General features: G+C 42.3%; 2 protein-coding genes and 1 non-coding gene across 3 annotated transcripts; all 3 read right to left on the reverse strand.

Moving 5' to 3' along the window:
* Positions 1-3,680: 3,680 nt before the first annotated feature.
* On the reverse strand, positions 3,681-5,695 carry LOC139386175 (large ribosomal subunit protein bL28m-like). The gene is made up of 6 exons (XM_071131645.1): positions 5,583-5,695; positions 4,955-5,269; positions 4,695-4,847; positions 4,420-4,554; positions 4,145-4,231; positions 3,681-3,996 (listed from the first exon to the last, which is right to left on the reverse strand). Exons 2-6 carry the CDS (start codon positions 5,240-5,242, stop codon positions 3,901-3,903), a joined length of 759 nt encoding a protein of 252 aa, XP_070987746.1. The 5' UTR covers positions 5,243-5,269; positions 5,583-5,695; the 3' UTR covers positions 3,681-3,900.
* A 467-nt stretch (positions 5,696-6,162) lies between these two features.
* On the reverse strand, positions 6,163-6,249 carry trnastop-uca (transfer RNA opal suppressor (anticodon UCA)). The gene has a single exon. It is a non-coding gene; the product is annotated as a tRNA-Sec (tRNA).
* Positions 6,250-12,539: 6,290 nt separating this feature from the next.
* On the reverse strand, positions 12,540-16,031 carry LOC139385522 (uncharacterized). Its single transcript, XM_071130647.1, has 5 exons — positions 15,734-16,031; positions 15,227-15,547; positions 14,720-15,091; positions 12,963-13,419; positions 12,540-12,858 (listed from the first exon to the last, which is right to left on the reverse strand). The coding sequence occupies exons 1-5, from the start codon at positions 16,029-16,031 to the stop codon at positions 12,540-12,542; spliced, it is 1,767 nt and encodes a 588-aa protein (XP_070986748.1).
* Positions 16,032-16,251: the final 220 nt, after the last annotated feature.

Below are 16,251 nucleotides of genomic sequence, written 5' to 3' on the forward strand. Positions count from 1 at the left end.
ATTCCCTGAACGATGCTCCACACATAGTATATTTCACTGTTTATTGCTTAGTTTGCATGCTGTGCATTCCCATCATAGACTCTGCCTGTGTAATGGCATAAAGACAGGTTTTTTAAAAAGTATGGGCCTATGGGGAAAACGAGTGCTATCATACATTAGATTTACAGTAAGGGTAATTTAAGTCTTTGGCATACAACATCGCCTATCCTTATAAGGTAAGGATGAACCTGTAGACAGATAATTGTTGCGAACTCCTACTTTGTTGCTAGGTAACTCCACCCACGGGAGTCCCCCAACTAACAGGGACTCCCCGCCCTACAAGTGTCTTAACCACACACCATTTTGTAATGGAAACCGTTACAGCGGACCTGTGCAGGCACACTGAAGGAGTCGAAAGCGAAAGCCACAAAATAAACTGTGTTTACTGAAGACCCAAGCAGCTTATTTTTCAATAATATCATTGGTTCCATATAAGGGAATTCATAGACAAGGGTGTATGTGGTCTATCTGCCATTTAAGTGAGTTAAGGGGTGTGTGGTGTAAATAAGACGAAGTCCATCTTGCCTTATGGTCCTCGTAATCTCCCAAAAAGCACAGACAGAGAGTGGGACAAAACACAAATTGTTATATACAAATTGTAATGAGAAAAATGAGCTTATTTGTTTAAGACTCAATTACTGTAGGCTATTTATTGCCTGTTGTGTTTAGATTAATGACATGGGGCCTCATTTATCAGCCGTGAGTACATTTCGTACTAAAATCTGGCATAGGTGGAGATTGTAGGATTTGCGTGCGCAACAAATGATTGGGATTTATCAAACTGTGGCATGGAACATACAGGGCCTTCAGAAAGTATTCATACCTCTTGACTTATTTCTGCATTTTGTTGCCTTACAACCTGAATTCAAAATGGAAAGACTTGAAAATTGCTGTTCACCACCGCTCCCCATCTAACTTAACAAGAGTTTGAGAAAATCTTTACCGGCCCTTCTGGACAAATCAGTTAAAATTACACTTACTTACGGCCCATGACGATCACATCAGATCCGATCCAGACGTGTGACATTACTTCAATTCTGGATCCGGGCCCGCTCATGTCCCGGTTCGGGTCTCAGGTATTCGGTACAGGTTTATCAGTTAAGACCTCTACTGCATATGCATGTTTTTATAGATAAATTAGAGCCATACTACACTGAACAAAAATATAAACGCAACGTGCCACAATTTCAAAGATTTTACTGACTTACAGTTCATATAAGGAAATCAGTCAAATAAAGTCATTAGGCTCTAACCTATTCACATGACTGGGAATACAGATATGCTACTGTTGGTCACAGATACCTTGACAAAAGGTAAGGGCATAGAGTTGATCAGGCTTTTGATTGTGGAATGTTGTCCCACTCCTCTTCAATGGCTGTGCGAAGTTGCTGGATATTGGTGGGAACTGGAACACGCTGATCCAGAACATCCCAAACATGCTCAATGGGTGAAATGTCAGGTAAGTATGCAGTCCATGGAAGAACTGGTACATTTTCAGCTTCCAGGAATTGTGTACAGATCCTTGCAACATGGATCTCATGCTGAAACATGAGGTGATGGCGGCGGATAAATGGCACGACAACAGGCCTAAGGATCTCATCACAGTATCTCTGTGCATTCAAATTGCCATGGATAAAATACAATTGTGTTCGTTGTCCGTAGCTTATGCCTGCCCATACCATAACCCCACCATGGGGCACTCTGTTCACAACGTTGACCTCAGCAAACCGCTCTCCCACACAACGCCATACATGCTGTCTGCCGGTACAGTTGAAACTGGGATTCTTCTCCAGTGTGCCAGTGGTGATCGAAGGTGAGAATTTGCCCACTGAAGTTGTCTACGACGCTGAACTGCAGTCAGGTCAAGACCCTGGTGAGGACGATGAGCACACAAATGAAATTTCCTGAGATACTTTTTGATAGTTTGTGCAGAAATGATTTGCTTGTGCAAACCCACAGTTTCATCAGCTGTCCGGGTGACTGGTCTCAGACGATCCCACAGGTGAAGAAGCCAGATAGGGAGCTCCAGGGCTGGAGTGCTTACGAGCGGTCTGCGGTCGTGAAGCCGGTTGGACGTACTGCCAAATTCTCTAAAATGGCTTATGGTAAAGAAATGAATATTCCATTTTTTCAATTATCTGTCAACAGCTCTGGTGGACATTCCTGCAGTCAGCATGCCAATTGCACACTCCCTCAAAACTTGAAACATCTGGGGCATTGTGTTGTGTGATAAAACTGCACATTTTAGTGGCATTTTATTGACCCCAGCACAAGGTACACCTGTGTAATGCTGTTTAATCAGCTTTTTGTTATGCCTCACTTGTCAGGTGGATGGATTATTTTGGCAAAGGAGAAATGCTCACTAAAAAGGATGTAAACAAATTTGAGCACAACATTGAGAAATAAGCTTTTTGTTCATATGGAAAATTTCAGGGCTCTTTAATTTCAGCTCATGAAACATGGGACCAACACTTTACATGTTGCATTCCTATTTTTGTTCAGTGTATATTTGTGCTCTTGTGAATGAGGATTACAACTCCACCTGGAACACGCAAGTGGTTAAATATAAAAACATTACTAGGTGCCAAATAAAGTAACATGGTTGATGATTTGGAACCTTGTGTGCAACAGGGAGTGGCAATTGAATCCAAGCTTCACAAAAACGTTGTATGCTCGACCCGCTCACTTTTCCAACACAAAATTGCCAAAAAGACAAGAACCAGCTCACCTGCTTTTACACTATGATTTGACTAATAAATATTCAATGTTTATTTTCAAATAAATATTTTAAAAGAATAGTTTCATCATATTAAAAAGTGAGTTCAGTTAACGCAACAGGGTTGACCTTAAAATGAGGGAGAGACGTAAATTAATAACTAAATAATTATCTTCAGAAATTAATTTGCCAAAGCAACAAAATATCTAGGGCTTTACAATGACGGAGGAATGGAGGGATTGACGGTGGGACACTAGCAAGCTTTTATTCGGTCTATATTAAAAGGGCACTTCATTTAATAACAGGCTTTTAAAATGCAATATTGGTGCACAATTTCCACTTAAAATATCAAAGAGATGCAAAAAGGCACCCTTTTCGTGGAACTACCTATTCGTTGTGTAGCAGGAATAAACCAGTCATGGTTGAAAAGGAGAGACACATCCTGCAACATGACAATAATTTAGGCCTATAAAAAAAAAAAAGAAGCAAAATAAACATATTAGGATTCCTGCTGCTATCTGATCTCCTGATGTATCCGTTTTACAATTATACGTACATGTTTTTATTAGCCTACCATTATTACAATACACATGAATCAAACACCTCCACTTCCTCCAAAAAGAACAATATTTGCTTGCAATACAATTGGTCAACCACTAGAAAATGTGAATCTTCTGCATATGGTATGAACTGTACCTGCGATACGCACACTTCCCCATTAAGTTCAACATTTATCAATACGGGAAAACTGCCACAAGCACGGTTTAGAGTATTTTTCTGTGCGCAAGCACCTTTGATAAAAGAGGCTCCTGGCTGTCTTCTATCATTCTTAAATTCTGATACTGAAAAACACTTCCATCTAGAGGATAAACTGGAGTATGACAGTCTAGATTAGGCATCATATTGTCAATAAAACCAAATCAAGAAATGTGAATATTTTATTCCTCAGACAAATGAGATATCACTGATCAAGGAAAGTCTCACTATAAAACAGGAATGGGGAATATTTACATCGTAACAACCCAGATGGAGATATGTCCAAATGTGCTGCTGAAAAATAGAACCTGAATAAATAAGTGTCTTTCAATGGGACGAAGTGTCACTGTCAACAGGAAGTGACCTTAGTGCTCCTCAGAAAATGACCCTTACTTCTTCTCCACCAGCTGTGGTTCAGAGAGTTTCTGGATGGCCAGCTCCTTCACCAGGTTCTCCACACAGCTCTTGAACAGAGGCTCCGGCTCCTGGGACACAAAACAGAGTCCAGTGAGAGAGAGTATGGGACAGAGTAGATACAATCTAAAAATGTGTCGATATCGACCGTGTATGTTTACCCTGGCAGGGTGATTACTGAGTGACACCTGTTCTTATTGACTGAAACGATGCAGTTACCTTGTGCTCCAGTTGTCTCTGTTTCTCCACAGCCTCATCCACACTCAGGCCAACCCACTCAGCCTCCTCTGCAGGGATCTCAAACTGCTGCTGGGGGCAAGGGAAGAGGGGCGAGGACAGAATGAGAGGGAGAGATAATGTAATGAGATCTTTTAACTACAAACTGACTTTATGAACTCCTGCATCATCTCCTATAGCAACTTGATGAACAGTCAAAACAAAAAAAAGTATGTTGATACTTCAAACTGTCATGGTCCAAAACATAACGAACCCACTTTGTACTTGGTGTAGATGTTCTCCCTCTTGGCAGGGTCCTCTGGGTAGAGCTGGGTGTCTTTAAAGGCCAGCCTCAGGAGCATGGCCCGCCTCAGGTCCATTCCTAGCTTGGAGTTCAGGTCCTCCTTTGGTGTCTGGAAGAGAATCAAATCAAGTCACTGGATGATGAAACCCATGTTAAGTGTTATCTTCTCAAAACACTGCACGTTGGGGAATTTACATATATTCACACACAATAGCTAAAGATGACAACATGCAGCCTCCTCTCTCTCACCCTCAGGATGTAGTAGTCAAAGCCGTAGGCAGCATCAATGAGGTCTAGTGCGCGAGCCGTTACGGTGATGGTGAACTTGTGGTTGAGGATCTCACTGTACAACTCTCTGGTGAACAGCTGTGGCTTCCAGACTCTTTCCAGCCTGGTGGAGAGCTGAAGAAAGAGACATTGTTATGATACACACTTTATTCTATATCTGAGCATGTATGTGAATACAGGGAACAAAACAAATGTTAATTAATGCCCTGCATAGTACTCACTTTGTCATTGTTGGCATATCTGAAGCCTGATATCCATCCCTCACCTCCCCATAGGCCATCCTGGGACTCTGGGGGGTAGTAGATGGGGATGGGGACGTCTTGTACCCGCTCCTTGTGCCCTGTTTTGGGGTTGGCCCTGTACTTGATTCCCAGGGCCTTCCAGTGGACCGGGGTGGGCTGCGTGGTCTCCTCCAGAGAGCGGAGGTAGTGTTTGGGGAGGCGGGCATAGATCCCCTGCTTCAGTTTCATGGCTTCCCAGATTTTTGGGGGGTACTTGTGGAGAGGCATGGTCACTGAGCTGGTGTTGACACACGCCTAGTTAGGGAAACATAAAAATATCATACGGCAAAGATTAGTCTTATTTACAGGTCCTTTCTTATTTCGTTAAAGGAATATCGTTGCATTTAAATGTGCTTGTGTTAAACTCGTTGTTAGACAACATCAAGGTAAGGTCGGTGTAGCTAGCTAATTTAGCTATCTATGTTGCTGCTGGATTGTCCGGCAGTCAACGGCGAACAATACCACACGTTGCTAGCTAGCTAGATAGGACAGCAATGAAGACATTTATAATATAATTCCAAAATTGTTGCCAAATACTAGTTTCTACTCAGCTCAAATAGCAATTTACCTTTTAATTGGATAAGCGACAAATTACACCATCAGATGAAGCTTATTCCTCTCCACGTTACTTCATAATCAAGGACATGCACACATTTCCGTAAAAGATGATTCCGCCAACTCACTCTAACAAGAACATCGATTGGTTAAGAAAAAATACGTTGAAGTGGTGATTGGTTTACCGGGCTTGCCAGTCATTATGTACATCCGGTCTGGCTCGTTGAAGGATGCAAACCATATGGGCCGCGGCGCGCGCAGCACCTGACTTTTGATTGACGGGTCATCTTTTCATCTCCTTTTAGTCATTTAGCAGAAGCAGTCAAGTGCTTTGATCAAGGGTCGAGGATTCGAACCCACGGCCGTTCAGTAACTGGCCGAAAGCTCTAATGTGACAGCTAGGCTACCTTTCATCAATACCAAACTGTATGACTATGTTGAAATAAAACCTTCCAACGAAACAACTGTAGCCATTTAATTTCAAGAGCTCTACAAGGAATGGATTTTTGTTGTTGAGTAGAATTCTCTATTAGCGAACTGCGATGATGTTATAAGTGGGGTCAAAGACAACCCAATTTCGCGGTCAGAAATCACGCCCGAAAGGTGGAATTGAACCACTCTGCCGCTAAGCAGCTACAGGTTTGAAGCCTGCACCTCGGACCACCGAGGCTCATCCGGGCATTTAAAAGGGAGTTTCCAGTGACAATTTATACCTGACAGTCTACATAAGTGTTTCAGTCTCGGTTTCGAAATTTTGTGTCGAAAGCAACCATACTGTTTAGTATAAGGAAATGTAAGGATTTGCTCAATTGAAAATAACAAGCGTTTTGCTGACTCTATAATGAAAGAAATACAAATATTAAACGAAGTTTGTTGTTAAAGGAGGATTTTTCGAAATAATGCAAAATAGCTCAGATTTTATTGGCTGGTTGATAACAAAAGGGGTGGAGTTTCTATAGTCTGAATCCAGGGTCACCGTCAAATAATGTCTGATCCCTGGCTCTGACCCAACTCCCCAAGTGTGTCTCATGTGTAAAATAGGACCAATGTAACCACCCACCTAATTATCTTACTTTATTATCTCTGTAGTGAGGTATCTTATGGAAAAATACTGTAAATGTAGGCCTATTACTGTATATGGTTGGCAGGACACTGAAGGTAGAATTGCCCATCATAAAGAGACATTTTGACAAAATGCACAAGTGGTTGCAGCAGTCTAGGGCACTGCATCTCAGTGTTAGAGGTGTCACTACAGTCCCTGGTTTGAATCCAGGCTGTATCACATCCGGCTGTGATTGGGAGTTCCATAAGGCGCCGCACAATTGGCCAAGTGTCGTCCATGTTTGGCCGGGGTAGGACGTCATTGTAAATAAGAATTTGTCCTTAACTTTTGTTCTTAACTGACTTATAAAATAAATTTAAAAAATACATTAGGCTATGTAATCAGTGTCTCTAACATAGGAAGAACATGACATTGGTTTTCTCATTTGTGGGTTCATTCATTTCAGACATGTTTTGTGCACAAAGGAAGCAGAATGTCTTTGGTTAAAATTATTTTATTCCAGCGCCTTTGGTGAAGATAGGCACACAACTTTATAAAAGCAATCCATATGATATTTCAGGATCATGCATGTATATTTGTATATACTAAACAGGGGTTCCCAAACTGTTTTGGCCAACACCCAATTTTGATATCTGAAAAATCTTGTGACCCCAACAATGTGAAAGAAATGATGTAGCCTAATTAACAACCAATTTTTACTCTTTTATTTGGGGCTATGGCAGTCAATTGAAAAACATTTTAACATTATTTCTGATTGTCTTCTCATCTCACCATCACAGACTTTTTAATGTGGGGCTATGATAGTCAATTGCAATTTAGTCTGACATACTATCTCTTATCTCACCACCACCAATGAGATGAGTATGTCGCGTTGGAGCATCTTATGCCGCGTTCAAACCTACTGGGAACTCGGAACTGGGAATTAAGAAACATTGTTGTTATCGCTTTAGTACTATTTTCACAAGTATGTGGTACAATTTCACAACTCTTAGTACAAAACTCAAAACAGAGCATTAAAAAAACTAAAAACTTTAAGCATATTTACGATTGAATAAGTACACCAACACAAAATCACAGGGTAACTTTTTTCACCAAACCTAATCAGTGTTTCATCTAGAAATAACTTTCATACAAAGTATATTCCTTTCACAATGCAATGCTCACAATACTTTTCATATGATTCTCTTCTCATGTTTAAATACATTTGATCATCACGGCACTTGATGGTTAACCACTTAACCGTTTTGTAAACCTATAGACTTTAAACTGGTTTGTCTACTATATATGGCTTTTGAGAACTACAGAAATAGAATGTGTGTTTGTAAAGTATAAACATCTAAATGACATGTATGATACATGATAACCATACATAATGACTACTGTAAAGTATAAACATCTAAATGACATGTATGATACATGATAACCATACATAATGATTACTCGTTATTGCTAATTGATTTCAACATGGAGCAGGATAGACAGCAAGGGAGAGGAAGAAATCAAAGAGTTTGCGGACATGGGGCTGTCAGAGAGGTGGGCATGGGCCCCATCAAAGAGGTCAAAGAGGTGGGCATGGGCCTTGTCAAAGAGGTGGGCATGGGCCTTGTCAAAGAGGTGGGCATGGGCCCCATCAAAGAGGTCAAAGAGGTGGGCATGGGCCCCATCAAAGAGGTGGGCATGGGCCCCATCAAAGAGGTGGGCATGGGTCCTGTCAAAGAGGTGGACATCAGAGAGAGGGAGGCAGATGGCAGGGAACTGTTGTGTCTAATGGGCCACTGTCATTGACCATGTGGTAAACAGAGGCCTTACCATGGCAGAGGCTGCAGATTAGTTCAGCCCAATCTGAAAGATCAACTGTCAATTCGATCATGAGAACATTTTGCCAAGAAAACCGGAAAGTCTGCAGGATATGCACTATGCTTTACTATTACATGTACAGTCAATTGCATATTGTAATGCATGTAAATTCACACAACATGTTACAGTATTCTTCCCAGTGGAGACTCCTCCTCAGAGGAGGAGGAGAACCATCCTCCTCAGTGAGTTTCATAAAAATGAAAACATTTTAACATTTCAAAAGTTATCCTTTATACTATTCTAAATATAATCATGTCACCAAATAATTTAAGAAAACACACTATTTTGCAATGAAGGTCTACAGTAGCATCAACAGCACTCTATAGGGTAGCACCATGGTATAGCCGGAGGAAAGCTAGCTTCCGTCCTCCTCTGGGTGCATTGACTTCAGTACAAAACCTAGGAGGCTCGTGGTTCTCACCCCCTTCCAAAGTCTTACACAGTAGTTATGACAATTTCCAGAGAACGTCTTCCAACCTATCAGAGCTCTTGCAGCATGAACTGACATGTCCACCGAATCAAAGGATCAGATTATTAATCTAGTACTGAATGCATAAACTACAGCTAGCTAGCATTGCAGTGCATAACATGCGGTGAGTAGCTGACACAAAGAGAGAAAGACAATAGTTTAACAGTTTTTAACAAATACATTTCTTACAAAATGAAGGACAATCAAAAGAGTCATAGAGAGAGAGAATTCGTAATTATGACTTGTTTCAGGAAACTAGGCATATGTCGGGGTCACTACTCCACAGGAGAGCCATTTGAACATAAACAGTTTTTTTTAAATCAAAATGCATTTTTTTGGGCAGAAATGCCTTCTGAAACATGTGAACTTTAATGTGCCTTAATAACAAACTTGTATGTAAATATGAATAAAATTGTTAAATTATGAGCCTAATTGGTTTAGCCACAGAAAAAGGCAGCATCCTTCCCGCTATCCATGTTTAGCTGAGATAATGAGTCGACATGTCGAAAGATGAGTTTGGATTGGTCTGCCACAAAGCACGCTTCTGTCTATTTGAGCTGGTCAGTATGTGTGGGTAATCTTGTCTAATTCAGCTTTAAAAATATATATATATCTCGTAGTAGAACTGCATAAGTGTTGCTCTCCACTTTTCTGGAGGACAGTTTTGAAATCAGTGGAATTAGAGTACGATAGCTAAGGAGATGGAGAAAACACCTGTCTCTGGATTACATCTTCAAACTCAAGGCAACCATGGCATCCGTGACAGGGAGAAGCATCCATCCATGATATATAAGGTCTAGTCTAGCTAGCTACATTTTCAGATATGACACATTTCTAATTTTGACAGAAAGTTATGTGTATGATCTTATTATTCGTATCTCAGAGCCATTTGCTTTTCTAGTTATAGCCTAATGTTATTTAGCTAACATTGAACCTGGTTGGTTAGCTACCTGCAGATTCATGCAGGGTAGTAACGTCATGAGTTGGGATTATGGTTCATTGTTTAGCTAGCTAGCACATTTCTTAACAAGACTCCACTATGCAAGTAACCATTTCAATAGAATGTCACTGCGACAACTGTTGATAGACATAGCTGGTAAATTAGCTCTCGTTATCTACTCTGATGTCAGAGCACTCTCGTCTGAGTGTGTCAGAGCGCAGAATAACTGACAAATTTACGAACCAGCTCTGCTAGGGTGAGTAAACTGGTCAGTGAGCTGTTCTCTCATTTGTGTCTAGAAGTAGCTAGCCAACGTTAACCAGTTAGCTTGGGTACTTGACTGCTGTTCTTAGAGCAGAACGCTCAGATCACCCCTTAAAGAGATGGGTTGGGCTAAAGCTTAAGAGGGCGTGAACAATGCTGAATGGGTGTAGACAAAGAATAGCTCTCAAGTAGGTACCAAAACATACAAAGGCCATTTTCTCAAAAGTGAGGTTACAAGTTTATCAATTTTCAAAGTACAATTACTTTCCAATTGTTCCTCAAATGCAGTGTATGATTCACAATTCTGTAGTTCTGTGTCTCTGCTTTAATCCAATGTAAAAAAAACACAATTTCAAATTTTCCTACATAAAAATGAATCAAGGTGGTCGGTCACAGCACTTACAGTACTCAGCTAGCAAATGCAGCTAGCTAGTTTAGCCTACTCAAACACCTTGCTCAAACAGAAGGATGCTATGTTAGCTAGCCTGCTGACTTTCCAACACAACACTGGAACTCTTCCAACTCAAGGTAAGCTTTTGGTTTGATAACTGTATTGCCACCAGGGCCTGCCAGTGTAAGTGCTAAACTGCATACTGACTGTACACTGTAACGTTACTGCATGATTGTAGCGGGTTACCTAACACTTTAGTTCTATTAGCTATGTTGACTATGATGTTACTTTAGCAAATATGGTGACAATGATGTAGGCTGTGTATAGTGGTTATGATATGGTTTGGCTTGGAAAGTTTTTTTTGCCTGATCACATATAGCTGATGTGTTGTACATTGAAGTCCACAAGCAAAGGGAAAAGGTACGAAGAGGAGAGCGTGAACTGCGTTTACACGTGATCAAGGGTGTATTCATTCGTCTGATTCTTTTGAATTACATTTCTTGAAGGGAAGCAAACAAAACGGTGTTAAACAAACCTGAATTTGTCCAATAGAAACTCTTGTTTGCAACTGTTGGACTAATGATTACACCCTATGTTAGTATTAGCCATGGATGAGGCATGCGACATCAATACAGACCAATGTCAAGCTTGGATTCTCCATGCCAAAAGGTTTTTCCCACGGTGCATGAAGAATGAGGACATTCACTGTGGATGATAATTTATGGCTAAATGCTCAAGACAGGCTTGATGCAAATGAATGTGTGCTAAACGTTATGTTTTATTTTCATTCATTTAATTTAATATCTTACAGATAGTACACCTATGTTGGTATTATATTTTTAATCTTTTCTTTTGCATGAATGATTGTAGAGGATGTCTTCATTGATCACACATTGGATAGATACTGTATTACGGAAATTAAAGAGTTTCTGTCAATTTCGTTGGGTAACGTAAGTGTATTACCTAATGTGAAAACGGTGTAATCTACTGTATTTTACAGTACTATAGAATATTACTTTCAGCACTTCTAAGGGCGATTTGAAACATGTACTTTGCATTGTTTGCTATTGGATTAGCTGGTAGTTAAAACGACTACATTGAAAAGATATAATGATGTTGTGTTACGGTGATTATACCAATGTACTCATTACATATTCAAAGCGATAAAAAAAAAAACTAACAGCACTTAAAGCTGTGTGTGTGTGTCTGTGTGTGAGAAAGTGTTAAACTTCTAGAACATTGATAAGAGGGAGTACTTAAAAGCACTTAAAAGGCCTACTTAAACATTGGAAGCATTAATAGCTAGCTGTATGTTTCCGTGACTTCTGTTGTTTAAGGTGAAAATACTCCCAAAAAATTCTGATGCCATTAACTCGATTCATTCCTGTGATCGTTTGACAGCACCTAAACGTTCAATGTAAACAAAATGTGAATGACAAGACAGAACTATGTCATCAATGCGCAATAATGGAAGTGAAAATATGTTTGAAGTGGCATTATTGAATAAATTCTTCATAGGGTGAGTGACTTGGCTTACAACCCACTGTGTCTTTGGTATGGCACCGTGTTAATACAATGAACTACAATACCGGCATAATGATGTACTACATGCATAGATTATACATTATATACAGTAAACATACAGGCACTTTCTGAGCACCCATAGGAATGATGTTCAATATCCCATCCCAAAACAAGACACACACACAAGCATAATGACTACTGTGATTTCTACTCTTTACCTGAGAGCCTAATTCTTACATTAGGCTATCTAGCTCTCTAAAATTACCTCAATGACATGGGGACGAAGTCTTTCAGAATATTCTGACAATAATAATATATTATTCCCCAGGCTGCATCTTAATTTCCCAAAGTGGTTTACTCCCCTTCAGTCCTCTACATCTCACATCACATGAATATGAAGCAAAGAAGGCAAGGAGCCCACTCTTCATTACTGAGATACATCCTAGGGCAAAGGTCCTTCCCTCAAAGAAAGGCGTTCTCTATGATCAGCACGTGAGGCTCCTCAGTTTCCCCAGCAGGGGGTGCCAGTGGCTCTGTAGACCCTTCCTCCAGAGGAGCACAGCACATCCTCCCAACACAGCCCTTCCCACAGGCCAGGCTGCAGGCCAGGTGTGAGGGCAGTGGGGGAATCTCCCTATGGATGATGGTGCGGTTGGTGTTGTTGTTGTCCATGTTGCCGTTGGCTGAGGGAGTGGAGAGGAGGAACTCTGGTTGTACGGTACAGCAGCTCACACCTACACTCTGTAACACCTTGGTGACCCCCGACATCAGATCACCACACCTGTGGGAATAGATGCATATTGAGGTAACTGTATTACGGACCTTCCAACACCATCTTCCCAACATCAACATTCATTGTTTTGTACTATAAAAACAGATAAAAACCTGTGTATCTGGAACCCAGCGTGGCAGTGGACATGTACAGACGCCACCAGGCAGCTCTCTGTCAGCTGCCACACGTGGAGGTCGTGCACCGCCTGCACCCCTGGCACACTGGCGATTCGCCGGCCCAGATCAGACACACACACCTGGGGCGGGACGGCCTGGAGCAGCAGCCAACCGTAACGGCACACCTGGGGCAGAGCGGTGGCCAGCAGCACCACCACAGCCACCATGGAGAAGCCAGGGTCCAGGTAGATGAAGGGGCCACAGGCCCCAGAGCCATGCAGACAGTCTGGGCCCAGGAGTAGCAGGGTAAGCCCATTGGTGAGGGCCAGGATGGAGCCCAGCAGTGCCTGGGTGAGGGTGATGAGGGATGGGAGAAAGGCGGGAAGTTGAACCCTGAGCCTTGTGGGGCTTTCTGACTTTAGGGCTGAGACAGTGGTGGGGTCTGTCTGATTATCTGAGGAGACAGGATAAAAAGGGGGTAAGGCAGGAAGAACTAGACAAAACTGAAATAGTTAGTCTGTCTGCCACTCATTAAATGGCTTAAGATTATTAGTATAGAACATTTGAAAAATGTCTCAGTTTCACTTAAAAAGATTTCACTTTTGTATACCCAGTACCCAGTAGTTCTGAAAGTAGTGTTCACGAATATGTGCACCACGTCATTGCTCCCTCTGTCGTGCTGCTGTGCGTGTGCATCATGTGCATCTTGCTAGCTGTCACTCATATGGCAAAAGCTCATTGGTTGAACTCGAATTAGTGGGGGGTTGGCCCAGGTGGGGGGAGAATGGTGCAGCACAGCTTCCAGAAAAAAAGATGCTTTCAAACTAGGGATTTTGTGGCTAATTGAGGTAAAACAGTCATTCTGCTCATAGATTATGCATGTGTGAACTACACATTGATACTCCCAGCCTATTACTAAAAAATACTTAGCCAAAGTTCTGGACCATGTCTCTAAGGTCAAAACATTTGACAGCAATGCCATCAAATGAAAGTCAGTTGGGAACAGGTCTTTGATGTCCCAGTACCTTGGCATCGGATCTATGAACTGATATGTAAAACAACAATTGACACACATTCATCCGTTCACTGCAATCTTAAGATATTTTATACTTGCTACAAAAAGGGGGGGGATCTGAAAAATTACAATCAGTCAATGGGTAATACCATTGTAGTCTTCGGTAAAGTATTTATTTTATAGGGCAATATCGGTAAGGTTCAGAAGCCTCGTAAGACGTCGCAGTAAAATAGAGGGATGTATCGCAAAAGGAAATAGCAAAATGGTAATATAGTTGGAAAGATGGGTTCATCCGTGGACACCAGTGGGTTGGAGTTCAAATCAGAATTAATGGTGGATTGGCCGCTGTGATTGAAAATCCAGGAAATTAGGGACATACAAGTATGTATAATCCTTTAACTACATGTACCGTACATGAGTGAAAATAGCTGTAAGTAGCAGTACAAGTATTGTTGCGTGTTAGTTTACTCCAATCAGGGGAGGAGTGTAGGGTTAAATAAAACCATAATAAAAGGGGATTAGAAATGATGCAAACAATTAAATTGATAGAACCCAAAATCTATCTGCAAAATTAAAGTTGATCTACACCCTAGTCCTCCTTTTGATTTGCTGTTAAATTCCAGACTAGGGCGGCTAAGACCACAAAATGCAACATCCTCCCCAAGCATAGAAATTACTCATCTACCAAATACCAAAATGTACTGTGAAGGTCAAAGACAGGAAAGATAACATTTCTCACCTCTGTGTCCCACACACTTAGACACCTCAGATTTGGGGTACCTTGGATGACAGCCACTGGCCAATGGATTTGGGAAGTTGTTTGGTGTCTCTGCAGTTCTGCAGCCTGCAGGGAGTGTGTGTGAGTATGCAGGGTGTGTGTGTGCTCCATGGCAGTGGTCTGAAAGGGGACCTTGAGGGGCCACGGTATGGAGTAGGGATGTCTGGGGTGGGTGCTGAGAGTCACTGTCAGGGTTCAGGACACTGGAGGTTCCAGGGTTACAGAGTACAAGTGTTCCATCTTGGAAGGCACCATCCAGAGATGTAGTGAGGTTACTGAGGTCATTCTCTCCACCCACTCCAGTGCTGTCTTTGGTCTGGACCTCGGCCTTGACTGTGGTGTGTTGGAATGAAAAACAAACAGACGTTCATTGCTTATATTTAAGTTAACCTGCTAGAATAATGCAGAACTTGCACACAATTCCCTCCCACACTGACATTAATAATAAAAGCAAAGAATGCTCTGTGCCTTTTCCATTCACACCAAGGACAGATCTCTCCTCCCCCTCCCAAGCAGCTCTAGTCTTGGTCCCAAGCCAGCTTCCCCAGCTGAGCCCCAGCACCAGGAGGTTGTAGAGCAGGCTGACAGCCCCCATCACCGTGGCCAAAAGAGGGCTCTGTATAGGGTGTGGCTGCAGGGTGTGGCTGAGGATATCCAGAGAGACAGAGACACACAGGGCAGCCAGCAGGAGAGCTGAGATCAGAGCCCCCAGGGGCTGGACCCTCGCTTCGCTGTAGGACAGGCCACACAGGGAGGCCTGAGGGGGGAGGCGTCGGGGAAAAGGGTTGGCTGGAACAGACAGGGTGGGATGGGGATAAGAGGTTAGCTGGTTGGACTCAGAGTGGTCAGGGGAGAAACAATGGGTGGTTGTAGGGGTGAGAGGTTTGGAGGGAAACTGGGAAGTGGTGGTGAGGACAGGGGTTGAGAGGGGAGGAGAGGGACAGGAAGCTGAGCTGGAAGGGATGGGGGAGACACTGGAGATGGTTAAGGCATATGGGGGAGATTTGACAGATGACTGAGTGGGGGTGGAGGTGATGGAGGTGGAGAGAGGAGAGGCAGGTGGCGGTTTTGGGGGGCCTCTGCCCAGGGTGGGTTGAGCAAGAGGAAGAGCCATGTGCATGAGGATGAAGAGGGTGTGGAAGACGTCCACCATGGTGATTAGGGAGTCACAGAGGCGGCTGACAACAATCTCACACAGCAGGAGCAGGAATGTCAGGACCAGCATACATCTGTGCAGGGAACTGCCGTGGGGGAGCCCCAACCTGCTTGCCATCTCACCTGTCAGAGGATACAGACACATGACAAAAAGTAACATTTCGTGCTCAATATTGATGGAGCAGCCCATCAGATGCAAGTTAATGTAATAATTGTATAGCATTTTCTATCAATGTTCACTGCTGCAAAGGTTATTTGGTTACCCAAAGTACAACATACACTCTTTAAAAAATGGGTTCCTAAAGGGTTCTTCAGCTGTACCCATTGGAGATCCCTTT

Source organism: Oncorhynchus clarkii, chromosome 27 (assembly GCF_045791955.1).
Source record: "Oncorhynchus clarkii lewisi isolate Uvic-CL-2024 chromosome 27, UVic_Ocla_1.0, whole genome shotgun sequence".
Lineage (NCBI taxonomy): Eukaryota > Metazoa > Chordata > Actinopteri > Salmoniformes > Salmonidae > Oncorhynchus > Oncorhynchus clarkii.

Bases quoted from the DNA above. Each gene is read 5' to 3' on its own strand.
- LOC139385522 (XM_071130647.1), bottom strand. From the start codon at position 16,031: ATGGCAAGCAGGTTGGGGCTCCCCCACGGCAGTTCCCTGCACAGATGT. The intron at 15,092-15,226 runs GCACAGAGCATT...AACACACCACAG, and splicing joins CCTTGGTGTGAATGGAAAAG to TCAAGGCCGAGGTCCAGACC. The intron at 12,859-12,962 runs GTTTTTATCTGT...CTATTCCCACAG, and splicing joins GCTGGGTTCCAGATACACAG to GTGTGGTGATCTGATGTCGG.
- LOC139386175 (XM_071131645.1), bottom strand. From the start codon at position 5,242: ATGCCTCTCCACAAGTACCCCCCAAAAATCTGGGAAGCCATGAAACTG. The intron at 4,555-4,694 runs GTGAGAGAGAGG...ATTCTCTTCCAG, and splicing joins TTGACTACTACATCCTGAGG to ACACCAAAGGAGGACCTGAA. The intron at 4,232-4,419 runs GTGGGTTCGTTA...TGCCCCCAGCAG, and splicing joins ACATCTACACCAAGTACAAA to CAGTTTGAGATCCCTGCAGA.